General features: G+C 36.8%; 1 protein-coding gene across 1 annotated transcript in view; it reads right to left on the bottom strand.

The window, feature by feature from the left end:
- Positions 1-7392: 7392 nt before the first annotated feature.
- The window catches only part of MCF2 (MCF.2 cell line derived transforming sequence), a gene marked incomplete at its 3' end in the record, with an annotated part of 137546 nt that continues 122577 nt past the window's right edge, over positions 7393-22361 (bottom strand). Inside the window, exons 26-28 of the mRNA XM_079764605.1 lie at positions 14676-14785; positions 11470-11564; positions 7393-7464 (exon numbers count right to left, since the gene is read on the bottom strand). Of these exons, the coding sequence (XP_079620731.1) occupies positions 7393-7464; positions 11470-11564; positions 14676-14785 (277 nt within the window). The remainder of the gene's footprint in view (positions 7465-11469; positions 11565-14675; positions 14786-22361) is intronic.

The following is a 22361-nucleotide window of genomic DNA, read 5'->3' as shown; positions in this document are numbered from 1 at the left end:
ACACATGTCAGAATGGCTACCATCAACAAATGACAAGTGCTGGTGAGGATGTGGACAAAAGGGAACCCTAGTACATTGATGGTGGGAATGCAGACTGGAGCAGCCACTATGGAAAACCATATGGAGTTTCCTCATAAAAATGGAACTGTCATTTGACCCAGTGATCCCACTTCTAGGAATATATCCTAAGAAACCATAAACACCACTTAGAAAGAATGTAGACACCCCTATGTGTAGGGAGCAGTTATAGGGTTAAGCCTCGGACTGACCTGCTGGCAAAGTCACAAACAAGTCCCAGCTTGGAGGGCACAGCCCTCTAAGCATAATTAAGCTTGATCTTGTGACTGCTCCCTAGATCTTTCCTGGGTAGCTAATGGGCTGTGGGAGGTGCTGCCAAAACAAGTGAAACTTACAAGAACATTTTAAATTACCTTGTTTACCTCTGACTATAAAATAAACCATAAGCTTGCAGTCTGGATCTGTTCTGTGGCCTCAGGCAGGCACAGAAGATCCACCTAGACCCAGCTTATTCTCTTTGTCTGTCTTTTCTTCATCCTTCACCAGCCCTCCCTCAGGCTTGCCGAACCCTTGGCTGTGCTGGCGTGGCACACCTATGTTCATAGCAGCACATTTTACAATAGCTAAGATTTACAAACAGCCTAAGCGTCCATTAGCAGATGAGTGGATAAAAAAACTGTGGTACATTTACACAATGGAATACTATGCAGCTTTTAAAAAGAAAGAACTCTTATATGTATGAACCTGGAGGGTATTATACTAAGTGAAATAATCCAGTCAGAGAAGGTATCACATGATCTCACTTATATGTGGACTCTAATGCAAAAAAATAAACTGATGAATAAAATAGATCCAGAGACATAGAAGCATGGAACAGACTAGTGATGTCAGAGGGAAGGTGGAGGTGGGAGTGTGGGAGGGGAGTGATTAACCAGGGAACTTAAATGCATATTTGCATAGCCCATGGACACAGACAATAGAGTGGTGAAGGCCTGGGAGGGGCAGGTATGAAGTGTAGGGGGTCAATGGAAAAAAAAACCACAAACAAAGGGGACATCTGCAATACTTGCAACAATAAAGATAAATTACAAAAAGAGAACATTCACTATCAAACTAAGATAAAAACTATTATATAAGAAAATCCTCAGCACATCTAGCTCTCATGCTTCAAATCTTTTTTACTTCCTCTCCTGCTCCATTATATTTTAATTTATTCTTCAGCCTGGTTGTATTTAGTTGGTTATTTTCATAATAATTGAGTTAGTGAGTCTATCTCACAAATACTTAAACAAAATGTACCTTTGAAATGGTTTACATTTTTTGTTTAGCTTAAGGAATACATCCTCACAAAGTTCAACTTCATTGGCCCTTCTCAATATAACATTATATTGTGTTGAAACTGCCTCCTCAGAATTTACTGGGCTAATTTGTACATGTGAAAATGAGGTTATCAACAAATATTGTGTAGACCCTCACCAAGTGAAAGGTAAAACTTGAATATGTCATGAGCCTTACTACAGAAAATATATGTATTTTGAACTAAAAAGGAATTATGTTTTTTAAAGTGCCTGTTGTCACTTTTATTAATTTCCTTTTGTACAATATAAAGGGTTCAGGTTTTGTCTTTAATACTGTTTTGTTCCCAAGCATTTTGCTGTCCTTGGGGAGGCACCATAAGACTAATTGCAAACTGCCTATTTCAAACCAATGTAGGGAAGGGTACTGAAATGTAATAAAGTGATTTCTTTTGAAAATTAAATGCTTGAGACATGATTCATTAAGCACACTACAATCTACTGCCCCTATGGGAAGCAGATTCCTGTGGTCTAGTATATTAATAAGCATTATTATACTTAATAATAAGCATTTTTCAGAGAAATTGTGAAACTGAATTGATTTTTGACTAAACCCAAAACAAAATCATTGACCTAATTTCTCTTCAAGTGTAGCATTTCTTATACACCCTTAGACTTTCAGAAATACACTCTGAAATTTTCTCTTTTCATAACACAGATGTCAGAGTGGCTTTTATAATAGCTCTTTGTTCTATATTGTGAAATTCATGCATAATTTTGGTAAAATTTCAACAATACATTACTTCTCAGCCATCATAGGAATAAAAACTTAAACAGATTTTAATTTTCAAGGTGTTCTTTGGAAATGGGTTAACATTGATTAATTCACTGATTGTGTTTCCTCGAAAGAGCTCAAAATAAATTTAAAGACAAAAGAAATAACTGACCCTGTGATGGAATGCTCATTAAGACATCTGAAGCAAACTCGGTTTTTAAATAATGGAAGAGTCAACCAAACCAATTTGTTAGATTTTTGTCTTCTAACAAATATTAACACACAAGTTCTGGAACCCAAAAAAGTTGTGGAAGAAATCATTAAGTCTGGCAAACTCAGCTATAAGAAGCCTTTGCAAGCAAGCAATGGCTCAGAAAACAACTGCAGGTATCTAGATGTTTTTCAGGTTTCCTTGGGCTTGATTACATGGAAGATTTTTCCAGTGTGTGGAAATATCCACTCATAAATATGGCTATCTAACCCCAGAAACCTCATTTATTGTTATCCTAGATTTGGGTGAAGAAACATTTTGAGCAGAATATTTTACTCTAGTTCTAGTCAGATATCTCTATCTATCTCTATCTCTCTGTATCTCTGTCTGTCTCAGAGAATTCTCTAATTAGGCTAAAGGTTAACATTTAACTCAAAATACTTGTGGTGCCTTTAAAGTATCCCTAGTAATTTAAAGGGAAAGCGTTTTCAATATATAATTGATACTATACTAAGCTGGATATTTTTAATGTGGAATTAATGCTATTACATTTACATTGTAAGTACATTTACAATGTAATTAAATTTGAAGACTTAAAGGGAAATTGCTGCTTTTTTATAGTAGCACATTTATAGACCAATAAAATAAACACAGTGGAGTTACATATACAAACTTAGCATTCATTGTACAGTGATTAAAATATTAAAAGGCTATAACTGTATGTTTGAATCTATAGCATTTTGTATTGTCATAAATGATTAAAATCCCTAGTTTAATAACAAGAAATTAAAATGTTTTGTGCAGAAAGGCATCATTATTCAAAAGCTTTATTTCCTAATTCTGTCTTCTAACCACAGGATCAGTACACAGAAGAAATAGATTTTAATTTCATTTTGTTCTTATTTTTTCAGAAGCATTAAGTGAAATATCCAGTATATGGCCATTTTCATGAGTGAGTTATAAATCAAGCATCATAAACTCCAGCAAGTATACATTAAAAGATTTATAATTTTCAGGTACCTTTGAATAAAATACAACTGGTTTGTTATAGAAATTGTTACATCAAATGATACTATCGGCATAAACTATGATCTTGATATGATACACAAGCCTATTTAAAAGATCAAGTACTTATGTGTTATATGGTTATTGAATTTGTTTATTGTAACACATTTCATCAAAAAGCGTGCACCTTTTTTTCATCAAAAAATATGCCAACTTGATAGTAAAACACACAATCCATGATTCAAAAGGCAGCAATTTCAAACCATTGTCTTCAATTGTCCTTGACATAAAATACTCCAAGCATAAATTCAACATTGCATGCAAAAACTGGCCCTGTGCTTTAAAACAAGTCATCACACTGTTTACATATGTAAAAGAAAGACAACTATACATGTATCATTTTCAAAAAATCTTAAGTTAAAATATAATATAACTAAAGAAAATTTTTACTAGAACAGATTTTTCCAGAAAATTAAAAAGCAAGTAAAGACACTAGAAAGTAGAACTTTGTTACAGGAACACCTCTTGTGCATATATGAATATTTAACTTAAAGCTGTAACGTGTGTCTAAATTGCAATGCATAAAATGTAAACTTTAACACATTCTAACCATAGGATTTTTAGCTTTGGATCTTTTTAAAACTATAAGACAACTCTAGAAACCCTAAATACCAGTCAAAGTGCAAAAGAGGTCCTTCAGAACACATCCCTTTGGTATATTATAGTCGCATAGATAACAAAATTAAATAATAAAATAAACTATTAGTTAACGAAGCGGGGGAAAATCTCTGATTATCTTTCCTCCTCTTTGGATTTTTGTTTTGTTCCTGAAAAGTTACAAACAAAATTACAGGTAAGGCTTTTACCTGTAAATGTTCAAAATAATTGCTTTCCAGGGTTTTTTTTAGGTGGAATCTGAATGCATGCCATGAAAAATCATACTTGGAAACAAAGTAATGCTGCACTTTTCACCTGTGGGGAATGGAAGGTATGAAGATACTTCTTGCATGAATGAGACAAACTATGAATCACCAAGTCCACCTCAGTCCTGAGGAAATTCTGTGAATGTCATGGGCAGCATAGGATCATTCTGACTCTTGTGCTGTTTATCTGAAATATTTTTAAGAAATATAATCTAGTCACACCACCAAAGGAAATCTTAATTTTAAAAGTCTATTCATTCTCCTTTAATTCAAGGGGAACTTAGTTTCCTTGAGTTACTCAGAGCAGCATCTACAAAATAATGAAGAAAGATATTAATATTCAAGTGACTTTTAAGACCAAAAATGTTGTCTGTGCTATGATTTCTAACACTAATAATAATCTACACGATGGAATTAGTTAATTTAAGGGAAAATGTGACTCAATACAGCTACATAATTGGCTTTTGAAAGTATTCCAAGTATTAGCCTCTTATATTTTATCTTATTCTAACAGGCATAAATGTGTAACATTGTCAAGTGCTTGATTCAACATGTGTAATGTTTCTTTGTATTTGTTTGATACTCTTCTTTTCTGGTTAGTGTTTTCTCTGCCCTACATAAGAAATTGATAACTGAGACAGGGAAGCATGGATCAGACTGGCAAACCTCAGAGGGAAGGTAGAGGAGGGTGGGGGTAAGGGGAAGAGATCAACCAAAGGACTTGTATTCATGCACATAAGCCTAACCAATGGTCACGGACAACAGGGGGTTGGGGGCATGCGTGGGGAGGGGTTTGGAATGGGAATGGGGGGATGAGGACAAATATGTGATACCTTAATCAATAAAGAAATTTTAAAAAATAAAATACTTTAACAAAAAACCACATATGGATAAAAAAAAAAAAGAAATTGTTAACCACTCAGCCATGAAGATATTGCCTTTTTTAGTTTTATAAGCTTTATTATTCTAGCTTTAACATTTATGTCTATGATCTAACTCAAATTAATTTGTGTGTATGGAGTGCGGTGGAGGGATGGAGGTTCATTTCTTTTTCTAGATGGATATCTAGTTGCTCCAGCACTATTTGATTAAATAACCTTCCTTTTCCCATTTAGTTGACTTGGCACCTTGATTGGATGTTAATTGATTATGTATATGTGTGTCTACTGAAATCTCTATTTTTCTAAGAGTTTAACATGACACTATATTTACTGTAGCCTTATAGGGTATTGAAATCAAGGTATATAAGTCTTCCAAATTTTTGAGATTCTTTTCTAGATTCTTTCCCTCTCTGTGTACATTTTCGAATAAACTTGTCTTTACTTTTTTTTCCCCAAAAGGGCCTGCTGAGATTTTGATTGCATTAACTCTACAGGTCGATTTGGAGATAATTGACTTTTTAACAACTTTGAGATTTCCAATTCTTGAACATGGTATACTAGTATATCTCTCCCTTTCTTAGGTCATTTTAAATGTATCTAAGCAATGACTTCTGATTATCAGTATAAAAGTCTTAGATGTTGGTTGTTAGACTTATTTCTATTTCATGTTTTATATTACTAATGTAAATGGTATTGTGTTTTGAAATTTCATTTTTAACACTTGTGGTATGGTATAGAATTAAAATTTATTTTGTATGATGACTTTGTATACTTGGCTTTATAAAATTCATTTATTACTTCTAGTAGGGTCTTTTTGTGTATAGATACCTAATGATTTTGTACATATAAATGATCTGCTAAGCACAACAGTGTTGCCTCTTCTTTTCTAATATTTTTGTTTATCTTTTTATTTTGAATTATGGCACTGGCTAGGATTTCCAGTATCAATGTTGAATAGAAATGGTGAGAGTGAATAATATCCTTGGCTTCTTCCAAATCTTAGGAGAAAAGCTTTCAATATTTTATCATTAAGTATGATGTTAGCTGTGGTTTTTCACAAGTGTACATTATCAGGTTGAGGAAATTCACTTTATTCTTAGTTTGGGGTGACTTTTTATTATGAATGAGTATATAGTTCTGTCCAGTACTTTTCTGTATTTATTGAAATGATTACATAAATTTCCCCTTCATTGTGTTAATATGGTGAATTATGTTGAATTTTAAGTGTATAATACAAGTATTTAAAGCTATACATTTTATACCTTCCTTATCTGCATCCACAAATTTTGATATGCTCTATTTTCATCCAACTTGAAATAATTCTAATTTATCTTGTGCTTTTACTTATTTGTCCCATGTGTTTAGATTTATGTAATTTAATATCCAAAATTTAGGGATTATTGATTTCTAATATAACAAAAACAAATAAGAAGTGACTCTATTTTGGGGGTTTCCATGTGACCCAATATTCATATTGAGCTCTATCAACCTTAAATTTTATTTCATGTCATAAATGAAATTTGGAACCAAATAAGTTACTCCTGGTCTAATAGATCCATCTAAACACAATGTACCATTACCTGGAATTTAAATACAAATAAAAAACTAGAAATTCAAAGGAAATATTTACATATAATAATAATAATAATCTTGTTCACACACAAGTTCACAAACAAGTCTGTTTTCTTTTTTTGTGTGTGCTGCCTTTTTATAGATAGCTCAGTATCACTCACTGTGAAAATCTACAAAAACATTGGTTTATATACAGAAATTTTATTTGAAAGGGTTTTTTAAAAAAAATAGAAATGAGCATTAGATTAGTTCTCATTGCTTCATACTACCTTCACATATTAAATCTTGTGTACAGATACAGAGAAGTGTGCGTGTGTGTATGTGTGTGTGTGTGCATATGTGTATAACAGAAACCTACCATAAGGATAGAACATATTCTGTGAACTGAGTAAAAACACACTGGTAAAGCATTCTTGGATAGTAAAGCTGATACCTTAAAAGTATTTTATCAGTATTTAGTTCTGAAGGATCTCTTGTAAGACACCACAGTATCGGAAACTTTCAAACCTATGAACCTTGTAAGAAAGAGTTTAACATGTTTATTAAATCCTAGCTAACATAGTAGGCTTGCAGCTTTATTTCTAAGTGCAAAGAGGTTCTTAACCTATGCCAATTGCATACTTGGTAAAGCTTTAAAATTTTTAGTCTTTAAACAAATAGTATACAGTCTGTTCATATTATACCTGTAACTTTGGCATTCCAAAACCTATAGTCACCGATTTAAATCTTCAGACTGTTCCCTGGAATCAGATCTTCTTTTCTTCTGTTTAGATTTTTCACCAACCTAAATAATAAATTAATTAGTAGCCAACAATGGTAATATAAGCTAATAAAAAACAAAGACATTATATTCCATTGCAGCTCAAATTTTCCCAAAGCTATTGCACATATTCAAAGACCTTCATGACACTGTTCTTGAGTCTTTTGAGTAACCTACAATGGACTGAGGTTACTAGCAAAAGGGGTTATTATTTTAATGATACATCATTAGTTTTCACCCTCGTATGTATACTCTTCCATCTTTAAAGTCAGAGTACATGGTCAATGTAGCATTTCAGTTAAAGTTATTGACACAATAAAATAATAATTTCATATAAATTTTCTAAGATTTAAGGAAACTTTATTCAGTCCTCTTCCAAACAATATTCCTTCTTGCTTTGGGTTTTCTAAAATTAAACAGTATATTTGGCAGAACCATCTTTGCAATTGGTGCTAAATGAAGTCAGACGCATGATAGGATAAGAATAAAAAGTCCAATATTTGAACTGATAAAGAGAAGTGTGACTATGTTGTAAAGGAGCAAAGCATAATAGGCATTCATTAAAAATGTGATTTGATGAATGAATTAAATTATCACATGTAATGCGATCTATAGCCATTACAAAGCCAGATGTATTAGCTAATGTCTGAGCCAAAGGTAAACCACAAAAGCATGCAGACTCATAGCATTTCATTCTTTCAAAGGATTTTTCACTCACCAAAGGTTAATATTCCTTTCAGTGAGCTATATAGGCATGGCTGAAGCAATGAAAATGAAACACTAATAAGAAATGTGATATTTCTGCTTCTTAAGACTGTATAACAAAGATACAAGTAAAGCAGAACATTTGATTAGATACCCATGTGCCCCAGGCAGAGGTCATCACAGGCATGGAGAACACACCTACCATTGACCCTCAGCATCTTCATGGAGAAGCTGAATGACATCTCCATTTTTAATCAGGAGGTCTTCTGAGCCTCTTTTTCTGCAATCTGTTAAGGCTTTATATTTGCCTGCTGACTGAAAGGTTGTTTTGAAAAATTACATTATAAAGTTGATTGCAAAACTGCTTGCACAATTGCATGTTTTGTGTCAAATAATTATCATAGTACTTCAATGGTAAATGTGATAGCTGCAGCAGCTTTGCAGGAACAAACAAACATGAAGCAGTTTGTGATGGGGGGAAAAAGCGGAACATGTGCTTATTTAGCCTGAAGAACTCACTTTTATTTGCAAAAAGAGAGTTACATCATGAACTACACAGAAAATAACAGAGCACAACTAATTTAAGTTACATGAATAATAAGCATATATCCAGAAAAAAAAGAACATTAAGATAATTTTAAAATACTGTTATTTGCAATCTGCTCTCATGAAAAATTTATCTTGGCACATACAAAAGGCAATGGCCCAGAACAAAGATTTGCTTATGCCCCCAAAAGAGTTTCTAGGCTTTATACTGCTTGGCACAGGTAAAAATAATGGGTACAAAAACCTCTGGGTCCAGTACAAGCAGATTAAATGTTGTGCTTTACTTGGCATTAATCTTTTTGCAGCTTTATGTATTTTTTAAAGAATTAAGGTGTGTGTTTTTTATTTTACAGAGGGAGGAAGAGGGAGAGAGAAACATTAATGTGAGAGAAACACTGATCAGTTGCCTCCCATACACTCCCCTACTGGGGATCAAGCCCACAACCTAGGTATATGCGCTGCCCAAGAATCAACCACCAACACTTCAGTGCATGGGACAATGCTCAACTAACTGAGCAACACTAGCCTGTGGTGCAGCTATATTTTTAACTTGATTCATTAATAACCAAAGTAATCCAAGGCACACTGATTACATTTGGTTACAAAGTAGATTAAGAATAATATATCTCATGTACAAATGTATTCCGAGATATTTCAAGCACAATATCGTACACATCAAATACATGATTTTAAAAAGTAAGAGGACCATAATTAATTTTTAAGGAAAGAAAAGAAATAACTGTGATGTCGAGACTTTGCACATTCAAAGGAATTAAAAACAAGATCCACATCACTTGGGATGAATGTCTTTTGAGCAGTACTTTTACCAAATGGGCTAAGGAGCAGACAGGAAAGAGATACTTGATATTTAATACAGTAGCTTCATCAAAATAGGAGAGCTAACCCCAATACCAGCTCTATGAGAGAAGCAGCACCCATTATTTCTGACTTTTTTCATTTTATAAAGTGAGGCTAAAAGAGCAGCTCATTGCAATCCATTTTGCTTTGGGGGATCATTCTTTTTTGTATGAAATTAACTATTTCTTTGCATGACTTCCTTAGTAGCACAACTTAGGGAATTATTGGGAGAAGAGGAAAACCAATAGATTTTTCTACATTTCCATCCCCTATGATTAAAGCACTAATCAGTTTTGCATATTTGCTTTATTTTCTGAAACTACAGCTGGGAAAATGCTTACTGAAGATTTTATCAGTTCTTGACAATCCCCTCATAGATTGATGTACAGCAAATGTTTAAACTCCAAGTGGCTTCCCCTGACTTTTCACTTGCATCTGGACAACTACCATCCTCAAGCAGTATTAATTAAAGAAATGGAAGTTATTTTTATTATTAGTTTAAACCGGTGGTTCTCAGAGTTTAGGAGACAGACCTTTGGGGGTTCCTGACACCCTTCCAAGGGTTTGCGAGGTCAAATCCATATGAAGACATTATTTGCCTTTCACTCATCCTCTCACAAGTATACAGTAGAGTTTTCTAATAATTACCTGATATATGATAGCATAACAGACTGAATGCGAAAGCAGATTAAAGAGACTTGCAAAAATATTTTCTCACTAAATCTTGTTTTGAAAAATGTAATTTTTAATAAAAATGTTATTTAAATGAACTTACAATGGGTTTATTGATATTTTAAGAGTGAATAAATAACTATATTTCTTAGTTTTAATTTATAAGATGATAAATATCAATAAATGTAAACAAAGACTCTTTAGGATTCTCAATAATTTTTAAGAATGTAAAGGATTCCTACTTTAAAAAGTTTGAGCACTTATGGTTTAGACAATTAACTCTAGACAAATCTCCCAACAACACTGAGCCTCAGTTTCCTCCTCTGTCCATTGGAGGTAATAAAGCCTGCCCTTCCTCTTAATAATACTATGAATATTAAATGGGAAATATTGTAAACTGTAAACTACCATACATCTATGTTTATGGTCACTGTATTATTAGTAGAAAGAACATTCTGTTACTTTTTTAAAGAAAGCATTCAGGTCAATGCTCTGCAGATTTGTGGTTATCCGTGGCACTATTCCCATTTCTCAATATTAAAACTGCCAAATTGATTTTGTTGTTCTGAAGGGCATCAAGCAGCAATCCATTACAAAGCATCATTCCAACCCACCAAGCTGTGACTTCAGAAAATTGGAGATATACCCTAATAGTCCTAATATCCCTCTAATAATCCACTAGGATCGTAACATTGCAAACTACTTAAATAGCAAAAGTATGACACTTACTTTTACTTTAAAGCAACCTCCTTTAGTTTTATGAGGTGACCTCTTGCTCCAATATGCTGACATTTGGTATCATTAGCACATTTTTCAATAGCCCACTAAAATATATTCCCCATATGTTATTCATTTGTAATGTTTATTTCCTCTATTTTACAATCTGGAATCTAAAATTTTTTAAAAAGTATATTTGACCCTTCTTTGTTCTTTGATTTTATCTCACATGCCTTGGTTGAAAACACAGTGGTGATATTTAATTAAATATGAAACTGGTCAATGTATAGAGACTTGGAATGGATGGCTATTCATCTCATCAACTTCAGTAGGAACTCCATGTATAGTACAAATAAGTTCTACTTACAGAGCAAAGTGCTTATTGAATGTTCATAATTGTTTCAAAACTTTAGACCATGGAATATACCACAAGGATACTGATAAAAGAATGCCCCTACATACTTCACCTATTTCATCAGTAAAATTGCCTTAAGAGTTTCTATTTATTTATTTTAATTTGTCATTACTAACCAGTAGGGTTCTTTCTTCTCCATTGTCAACATAGGAAGAGGAGAAATAGTTGTTTGACCATGCCTCAGGGCCTTCAGAGATTTCTTCAGTCCAAACTATAAGAAAAACATGGAGGGTGGCAGTTACTTAATGGTGTTAGTCCATCACAAGGAGAGAAGTAAAATCCTATCTAATAAAAGAGTTATATGCAAATTGGCCATACCTCAACTACACCAACGAGCCACAACCACCAGCCAATCAGAAGCGAGTATGTAAATTAACCCAACCAAGATGGCTATGGCCACAGAGAGAGCAGGAGAGAGGCTTGGGTTTCCCCAGCGATGAAGGAAGCCAAGCTTTCTGCACACCCTGGCCAGCCCAAGACTCCACTCCAGACTACAAAGTTTCAATTATAGAAGATAAGTAAATCCCAAAAAAAATGGCTGGGGCCATGGAGCTTGAGAGAGCAGGAGACTAGGGTTGCCCCCGGCGATGGAGGAACCCAAGCTTTCTGCACACCCTGGCCTGCCTTGGCCTCCGCTTAAGGCTACAAAGTTTCAATTATAGAAGATAAATAAATCCCAACAGAAATGGCTGCCACCATGGAGCGAGCAGAAGGCTTGGCTCCGCTCCAGGCTACAAAGTTTCAATTGTAGAAGATAAATAAATCCCAGATACCAGGGCCTCCACTTGGGTTGCTGGGGGGTGTGGCCAGCCTGCAAACCACCACAGGCCCCTCACCCAGGCCACCCCATGCCCCAAAGGAATCCCCACCCTGATCCGAGACACCCTTCAGGGCAAACCAGCTGGCCCCCACCCATGCACCAGGCCTCTATCCTTTCTAATAATAGAGTAATATGCAGATTGACTGTCACTACAACACACAAGATGGCTGCCCCCATGTGGTCAAAGATCCTGCCTCCATGTGGACACAAGATGGCCACCACAAGATGGCCAGCAGGGGAGGGCAGTTGGGAGGGACCAGGCCTGCAAGGGAGAGCAGTTGGTGGCGATCAAGCCTGCAAGGGAGGGCAGTTAGGGTTGACCAGGCTGGCAGAGGAGGGAAGTTGGGGGTGACCAGGCCTGCAGGGAAGGGCAGTTGGGGGGGACCCAGGCCTGCAGGGGAGAGCAGTTGGGGGGACCAGGCCTACAGGGGAGGGCAGTTAGGGGTGACCAGGCCTACAAGGGAGGGCAGTTAGAGGCAAACAGACTGGCAGGGGAGTGGTTAGTGGGTGATCAGGCTGGCAGGCAGAAACGGTTAGGGGCAATCAGGAAGGCAGGCAGGCGAGCAGTTGGGAGCCAGCAGTCCTGGATTGTGAGAGGGATGTCCGACTGCCCGTTTAAGCCCAATCCCGGGATTGGGCTTAAACGGGCAGTCGGAAAAAAAAAACAAAAACAAACAAACAACAACAACAAAAAAAAAAAAAACGGGCAGTCGGACATCCCTCAAGGGGTCCCAGATTGGAGAAGGTGCAGGCTGGGCTGAGGGAAACTCCTCCCCCCCCCCATGCACGAATTTCGTGCACTGGGCCTCTAGTTTACTATAATAAGCAAGTCTACAGTGGTCCAAGAATAGTATCTCCCTATAATAAAACCTCCAATTAGATTGTACTGTTTTCAAATTGCTGATATTTCAGAAATATCACTTCTTTTACTTATTAGGATGGTTTTAAGTTGGGGTTGGTGAGAGTGTTATTAAAAATAAGTTAGCCCTAGCCAGTTTTGTTCAATGGCTAGAGTGTTGGCCCACAGATTGAAGGGTTGCAGGTTCAATTTCAGTCAAGGGCACGTACCTGGGTTGCAGGCTCAATCCTGGCCCTGGTCAGACTGTGTGCGGGAGGCAACCAATTGATGTGTTTGTCTCTCTTCCCTCTTTTTCTTTCTCCCCATCCTTTCCACTCTCTTTAAAAATCAATGGGGGGAAAATATCCTTGGGTGAGAATTAACAAACAAAATAAAAAATAATAACTTAAATAATATTCTAGAGAATATTTACCCCTTCTTACAGAAAATAATCTCTTCCAAAATTATTTTCTGTAGCCTTTTTATTGGTCCATTCAAATAACACTTATATTATTCTACCTAGTAATATTTTTACTTGTCTTTCTCTCTTATTAGGCAGAGATATGTCATACAAGAGCCTTGCACATTAAGATACGAATTAAGCAATCTAATGTAGGCAGAGAATCACAACTTGGCCACACTAAACACTAAACTGTTCATGTAATCTTATAACACTTATGTCAACTTTCTATGACTTTGTTTCTACACCTGTCAAATGAAGACATTGATACTAGGCTCCCTCTTGACTGCTCTGGGGACTATAGCACAAATGAGGTGATGGAAGTGACCTTTAAATGGATAACTGAAAGTTGAGCAATGTTATCATTACTTGTTTTTCCTCAACTAGTAGAGAACTTTTCCAGATTAGGAACCATCATCATTACTGCATATCAGGCAATCTGTAAGGCATTTCTCCAGGGAGGTCTATACTGTTGATCCACAGTTGTTTAGGTGATCCTGCTGGATGCTTCTGCAGCACCTTGTACTTCCCTGTCAAAATACTTTTCTCATTTAATTTTAACTGTTTGTTGAATTATCTTTCTTCCTTCCTAGCTTCATGGGGATGGCAGCTGAGAGTATCTTAAACTTTATGCCCAGGGCTTTACACAATTCCTGGCACACAGACTGTGTTATATTTGATGAATTAAACAAATTTTTTGAAATCAGTGTAAATAAAACAATTTGCATTAAAAACTATTCCAGGTATAAATACCTCTATTCATTAAATCTATGGTGAGTAAAGTGTGCATTCCTTTAAGCCAATATGTGTTTTATTCATCTTTCTATCTACACTGTGTAGCAGGGGTTTCCAGACTTGAAAATGCATCAGAAACACTCACATGAAAACTGTACATCACAGATGGCTGCATTATACTCCCAGAATTTCTGATTCAGAATGTCCCGGCCAGAGCCAGAGAATTAGCCTTCCTTACAAATTCCCAGGTGATGCTAATGCTCCTGATGCAGGGACTGCACTTTGACAATCACTGCTCTGCAGTGCCCACCAGCATCTTGCAAATCCAAGACATATAAGCCTTATAAAAATGCTTTAATTTTGTTTTATTTATATAAAGATAATAGATGGGTAGATTTTCAAAATGAACAATGAGAGAAAAGAATTTGCACAATCTTAAATCTTACCTTTGGATAACCATGACACATACCTGTATTTGTTTTTGCCTGAACTGTCGAGGTTGCCTCATGGACCCCTACCACAGTGCTGGTGTGCTCTGATTTATTTATCTTGGGGACTACAAAAGCTCGCTGTTCCCTTCTGAAATAGTAAATACATAAAAACAAGTGAGTTTTTACATAGTCAAAGAATAATTAGAAATTAAAAATGGTATTTGTTCTACTGGTACCATGTGTCAAGAACATACTCTGAGAATCCATTCAAACAGAGCTAACTCCCCCTCATACAAGTCTGTGTGGTAATAGTTCATAACATACAAAAACTTAAATCCTAGGATCCAAGCCAGCAAGGTCTCTCTTTAATATGCAAGGAAAAAAATTACTCCCTTCTTGACCCAAAGCAGGTATATTGCTTAAAATCCCCATAGTAGATCAGAGAAAGATGGCGACCGGGAGGAAGGTAGGGAGAGAGAGAGTGTGAGTGAGGAACCCATAGAGGAGAGTGTAGACGTGTGTGGTGTCTGTGTGTGTATGAGCTAGGGTCAGTTAGATTCTGCAGGTCTTCCAAGGGGCTGCCTAACCGGGCAGTCCTAGACGGCGGAGCCCCGCGCACAAAGCGGACACTTCTCGGCGGCTGGTGCGGATGCGGAGACCACGCCATCTTGAGAAACAGAGCTGCCTGAGACTCGAATCCTGGCTTCTGACACAAACCAGGACCCTGCAGCCACTGGGGACAGAGAACTGCTATCACAGCTACTGACCAACAAACAACAAGAATCCAGACTTCCCCGCAGATTTCCGTGAGTCAAAGAGCCTATCCCCAAAACACTGAACAGCTGCGAGCACCAGAACACCGGTCCCCTATCGGCGCAAACATTCGGATTCAAAGGAACCCTTCACTGAACCAGGGAAAGGTCAGATTTTGCCTGAAATAAGGTGTGGTTTCTAATCCCCGCGGTGGGAGGGAAGCGCGTGAGCCGTGGGACCGGCGGGAACCGGGAGGTCTGTGCCTAGAAAAATCGGCGGCAGTTGGAGCTGCTGTGATCCGTGAATGTGGAAGGGGGTCCTCTGAGCTGCTAACTGAAGTGACCTCTTAAAAGCAACTCATTTTAATCTGACGAGGAGGATCAGACTAAGAATTTTCAAAGGAGTGCAGGCTTCTTAGTCTGGCGCACAGACCCACTGTCCGCGCACTTGGGCTCTTTCCGACTCTGATTACTAAGCCCAACGCATAGGAAAACCCAGGTGGAAAAACCCTGAAAGACTGCAGGGGAAGTTGTTTTTTTGGAACCTGGGAACAGAGCTGGGTGTGACCATCGGAGAGGCAGCTGTGAGGCACAAACCTCCACAAACCGGGAGTGAGTGCCATAGAGGGGGAAAAAAAAAACAGCTAGAGAGGCCTGGAAGTCAATTCAGAAACACTGCCACCCAGGGGCTGAAACACTAATTGTCTCTGGTGTAATCAAAAATAAATACCAGAAATTAAGACACAGCCTGCTCAAAAAGCAGGACTGGCCTACAACACTGAGGAGCAGTGGAACAAAGCTGAACTGAAATACCGCCCAGACTGGGAAACAACAAGAATAATAGAGGAAGTGAATGACAGCTGCTACTGCACATTTTAGTCTTCCTATTTTTTAATTTTTAATTCTTTTTTCAATTTTTTTTAATTTTTTTATTCTAATTTTTTTATTTTCATTTTTTGCATCTTTTACTTAAGAAACTAAATTTTTTTCTTTTTCTTCACTCGATTATGACCTTTTTAATTATTACATTTTTATTTTCAATCAGCATTATTATTACTATTATTTTACTTTTTTAAAAAAAAATGTCATTAGACTTTCTCTTTCTTTTATTTTGGGATTAGTGTCCTACATTCTATTTGCATCTTTCCCTTACCCTATCTCAACGCTAACATTTTGCCATCACTCTCCTCCTAACCTTTCCCCTTTTGGTCTTCTGCTTATCTTAACTCTTTCTGGCTTTAGATTTTCCCTACTTTTTCAGTTTACCCTCTGCTAAAATTTCACACTACTTATATATCTAATTCCCAACCCCCTGCTCCAAATCCATACATACCTCTCTCTACGCTACTTTAAAAAAAAATTATTTTTCTCTCTGGCCTTTTGTTGTTGTTTGCTTGAATGTTGATTAGATTGAATTTCTATGCTTTTTTTATGAGACTGTTTTGATTATTCTTTTTGTTTGGTTGGTTGGTTCTATTGTTTGCTTTGTTTTTGTTTGTTTTTTACTTTTGTTTTCCCTTGCCTCACTTGATATTAGTTGGTGTTGCAGTATGTATTAATCTCCAGGCTCGTGTTGCTGGAATTTGCTGGGATTAGTGGTTGTTCTAGTGGAGTCTACTCCCCATATATATAGTTTGTTCCCCTTTTCTCTCTTAGTATTGTTCTTGTCTCTCTTACTTATTTTTCTTTTCCTTTTTTTTTCTGCTCTTCTCCCAAGTTCAGATTCACACTCTTTTTTTTGTTGTTGTTGTTTTTTCTTTTTACTCTCCCTCTTCCACTCCTATACCCTAATTTGTCTTTCTCTGGTGGTTACCTTTATTGGAGGTTATTAATATCATGAATACAATTCTGTTCAGTGCCTTGTGTGTTGTGCCTGGTTGTGTTGTATTTTGTACCTTTAAATCAACGCCGGAGAGAGAGAACTATATAACCAGATATCCGGAGAAGAGAGACCATGGGGAGACAAAAATATAGCCCCCACAGGAAAGAGAAGCAGGCATCACCAGAAAAGGAAGTAAACGAACTAGAGGCAAACAACCTATCAGAGAAAGAATTCAGAGAAATGGTCACAAGGTGGCTGAAAAGGATGGAAGACAAATTCGACAATATGAGTAAGAACCAAGAGGAAATAAAGAAGAACCAAGAAGAAATGAAAAATGACATCGCTGCTGTAAAGAACTCAATAGAAAGCATCAAGAGTAGACTAGAAGAAGCAGAGGACCGCATAAGTGAGCTAGAAGAGAAGATGGAAAAAAATACCCAATTACAACAGCTTCTAGAAACAAAAATTAGAAAGCATGAGGAGAGCCTAAGGGAACTTCGGGACAACACAAAACAAAACAACATCAGGATAATAGGGGTACCAGAAGGAAAGGAAACGGAGCAAGGAATAGAAAACCTGTTAGAAGAAATAATAACAGAAAACTTCCCTGATATAGGGAAGAAAAAACCCACACAAATCCAAGAAGCTCACAGAGTTCCAAGCAAAATGAACCCCAAAAGACCGACGCCAAGGCACATTATAATTAAGTTGGCAAACACCAACGACAAAGTAAGAATCTTAAAAGCGGCCAGAGAGAGACAGACAGTTACATACAAAGGAACCCCCATCAGACTAGCAACTGATTTCTCAACAGAAACTCATCAAGCCAGAAGGGAATGGAATGAAATATACAAAGTCATGCAAAGGAAGGGTCTCAATCCAAGAATACTGTACCCAGCAAGGCTATCAATCAAAATTGAAGGTGAAATCAGGAGCTTCACAGACAAAAAAGGGCTAAGGGACCAAACCAGCAATGAAAGAAATGCTAAAGGGTCTGCTATAAAAAAAAAGAAAGAAAGAAATAGGAAGCAAAGAAGGAACAGAGGAGTATAGAATAAAAATGGCGACAAATAAGTGCCTATCAATAATAACTTTAAATGTAAATGGATTGAATGCCCCAATCAAAAGACATAGGGTAACAGATTGGATAAGAAAACAAAACCCATATATCTGCTGTCTACAGGAAACCCACCTCAAAAAAAAGGACGCATACAGACTGAGAGTAAAGGGATGGAAAAAGGTTTTCCAGGCGAATGGAAATGAAAAAAAAGCTGGGGTAGCAATACTTATAGCTGACAAATTAGATCTCAAAGTGAAGGACATAACAAGAGATAATGAAGGCCACTTCATAATACTAAAGGGAGAAATCCAACAAGAAGAAATAACTCTGGTAAACATATATGCACCCAACACAGGAGCACCAAGATACATTAAAAAACTCCTGGAAGATATCAAAGGAGAGATTGACAGCAATACAATTATAGTAGGAGACTTCAATACCCCACTATCACCATTGGACAAATCCTCTAAACAAACAATCAGCACAGAAACATCAATCCTAAATGACTCACTAGACCAGATGGAATTAATCGACATCTTCAGAACATTACACCCCAAAGCCACAGAATATACATTCTTCTCAAGTGCACATGGGACATTTTCAAAGATAGACCATATGTTAGGACATAGGCAAAGTCTCTCCAAATTCAAGAAGATAGAAATCATATCAAGTTTCTTCTCAGATCACAGTGGCATAAAACTGGAAATCAACTACAATAAAAACAACCCAAAGAAATCAAACACATGGAGACTAAACAGCATGCTATTAAACCATGACTGGGTTACCAAAGACATCAAGGAAGAAATAAAAAACATCATGGCAACAAATGACAATGAAAACACAACAATCCAAAATCTATGGGACACAGCGAAAGCAGTCCTGAGAGGGAAGTTCATAGCTCTACAAGCCTACTGCAAAAAACAAGAAACAATGGTAATAAATTACCTAACCCAACAACTCAAAGAGATAGAGAGAGAGCAACAAGAAAAGCCCAGTGTAAGCAGAAGGAAAGAAATAATAAAGATCAGAGTGGAGATAAACGACATAGAGACCAAAGAAACAATACAAAAGATCAACAAAACCAAGAGCTGGTTCTTTGAAAGGATAAACAAGATTGATGAACCTCTAGCCAGGCTCACCAAGAAGCAAAGAGAGAGGACCCAAATAAACAAAATCAGAAATGAAAGAGGTGAAATAACAACAGACCCTGATGAAATACAAAGGATTGTTACAAAATACTACGAACAACTCTATTCCAACAAACTGGACAACTTGGAGGAAATGGACATATTCCTAGACAAATTCAACCTCTCAAAACTCAATCAGGAAGAATCTAAACAGCTCAACAGGCCATTAACTATGGACGAAATTGAAGCAGTCATCAAAAAGCTTCCAACAAACAAAAGCCCGGGGCCAGACGGCTTCACAGGAGAGTTTTACCAAACTTTCAAGGAAGAACTAAAACCTATCCTCCTGAGACTATTCCAAAAAATTCAAGAGGAAGGAACACTTCCAGGCTCCTTCTATGACGCCAGCATCACCCTAATACCAAAACCAGATAAAGACAACACAATGAAAGAGAATTACAGACCAATATCCCTCATGAACATAGATGCCAAAATCCTCAACAATATCCTAGCAAATCGGCTCCAGCAATACATCAGAAAGATCATACATCATGACCAAGTAGGATTTATCCCACGAATGCAAGGATGGTACAATATCCGCAAATCAATAAATGTGATACATCACATAAACAAATTGAGAGATAAAAATCATATAGTCATATCAATAGATGCAGAAAAAGCATTTGACAAAATCCAACACCCTTTCTTGATAAAAACTCTCAACAAGGTGGGAATAGAAGGATCATACCTCAACATAATAAAAGCTATAGATGATAAACCCACAGCAAACATCATACTCAATGGGCAAAAACTAAAACCATTTCCCCTAAGAACAGGAACAAGACAGGGATGCCCACTCTCACCACTCCTGTTTGACATAGTACTGGAAGTATTAGCTACCGCAATTCGGCAAGAAGAAGAAATAAGAGGCATCCAAATTGGAAAAGAAGAAGTGAAGCTGTCCTTATTTGCAGATGACATGATATTGTACATAAAAAAACCCAAAAGATTCCATCAAAAAACTAATAGACTTAATAAATGAATTCGGCAATGTAGCGGGATACAAAATTAACGCCAAGAAATCTATGGCATTTCTATACACCAATAGTGAACTTACAGAAAGAGAGACTAAAAAAGCAATCCCATTTACCATCGCACCAAAAAAATTAAGATACCTAGGAATAAACTTAACTAAGGAGGTAAAAGACCTATACGCAGAAAACTACAGGACACTGAAAAAAGAGAGGAAGACATAAACAGATGGAAGAACATACCATGTTCATGGATTGGTAGAATCAACATCATTAAAATGTCCATACTACCCAAAGCAATCTACAGATTCAATGCACTCCCCATCAAAATACCAACGGCATATTTCACAGACCTAGAAAGAACTCTCCAAAAATTCATCTGGAATAAAAAAAGACCCCGAATAGCCACAGCAATCCTGAGAAAGAAGAATAAAGTAGGAGGGATCTCAATACCAGATTTCAAGCTGTATTACAAAGCCACTGTTCTCAAAACAGCCTGGTACTGGCACAAGAACAGACATATAGATCAATGGAACAGAATAGAGAATCCAGATATCAACCCAAACCACTATGCTCAATTAATATTTGACAAAGGAGGCATGAACATACAATGGAATCAAGACAGTCTCTTCAATAAATGGTGTTGGGAAAATTGGACACACACATGCAAAAAAATGAAACTAGATCACCAACTTACACCATACACAAATATAAACTCAAAATGGATACAGGACTTAAACATAAGACGGGAAACCATAAAAATACTAGAGGAATCCACAGGCAACAAAATCTCAGACATATGCCAAAAGAACTTCTTCACTGACACTGCCCCTAGGGCAATGGAAGCTAAAGAGAAAATAAACAAATGAGACTACATCAAAATAAAAAGTATTTTTACAGCAAAAGAAACCATCAACAAAACAACAAGAAAGCCCACTGCATGGGAGAACATATTTGCAAATGCTAGCACTGATAAAGGTTTAATCTCCAACATCTACAGGCAGCTTATGCAACTTAATAAAAGGAAGATAAATGATCCTAAAAAAATGGGCAACGGACCTAAACAGAATATTTTCAAAAGAAGACAGAAGGAAGGCCAAGAGACACATGAAAACATGCTCAAAGTCACTTATTATCCGAGAGATGCAAATCAAAACAACAATGAGGTACCATCTCACACATGTCAGAATGGCTATCATCAACAAATCAACAAACGGCAAGTGTTGGCGAGGATGCGGAGAAAAAGGAACCCTCATGCACTGCTGGTGGGAATGCAGACTGGTGCAGCCACTGTGGAGGACAGTATGGAGTTTCCTCAAAAAACTGAAAATGGAACTCCCATTTGACCCAGTAATCCCACTCCTGGGAATATATCCGACGAAACTAGAAACACCAATCCGAAAGGATATATGCACCCCTATGTTCATAGCAGCACAATTTACAATAGCTAAGATTTGGAAACAGCCTAGGTGCCCATCAGCAGATGACTGGATCAGAAAACTGTGGTACATCTACACAATGGAATACTATGCTGCCATAAAAAAGAAGGAATTCTCATCATTTGCAGCAACCTGGATGGAATTGGAGAATATTATACTAAGTGAAATAAGCCAGTCAATGAAAGAAAAATACCACATGATCTCACTCATTTATGGATAATAAAGAACATTATAAACGGATGAACAAAAAGATAGATACAGAGACAGTAAAGCAACAAACAGACTTTCAAATTACAGGGGGAAAGTCAGGGGGGGGGGATAAGAAATCAAACGAAGGACTTGTATGCATGCATATAAGCATAAACAATGGACGCAAAACTCTGGGGGGTGAGGGCAAGTGTGGGTGTGGTGTGGGGGGAGGTAATGGTAAGATATGTACACATATAATACCTCAATAAAAAAAATAAATAAAAAAACCATAGTATATTATACT

The sequence above is a fragment of the Cnephaeus nilssonii genome, assembly GCF_951640355.1.
Source record: "Cnephaeus nilssonii genome assembly, chromosome: X".
In the NCBI taxonomy this organism is placed as follows: Eukaryota; Metazoa; Chordata; class Mammalia; order Chiroptera; family Vespertilionidae; genus Cnephaeus; species Cnephaeus nilssonii.
Note: the sequence above shows the minus strand (reverse complement) of the source record. Positions and strands in the feature narration are given on the sequence as shown.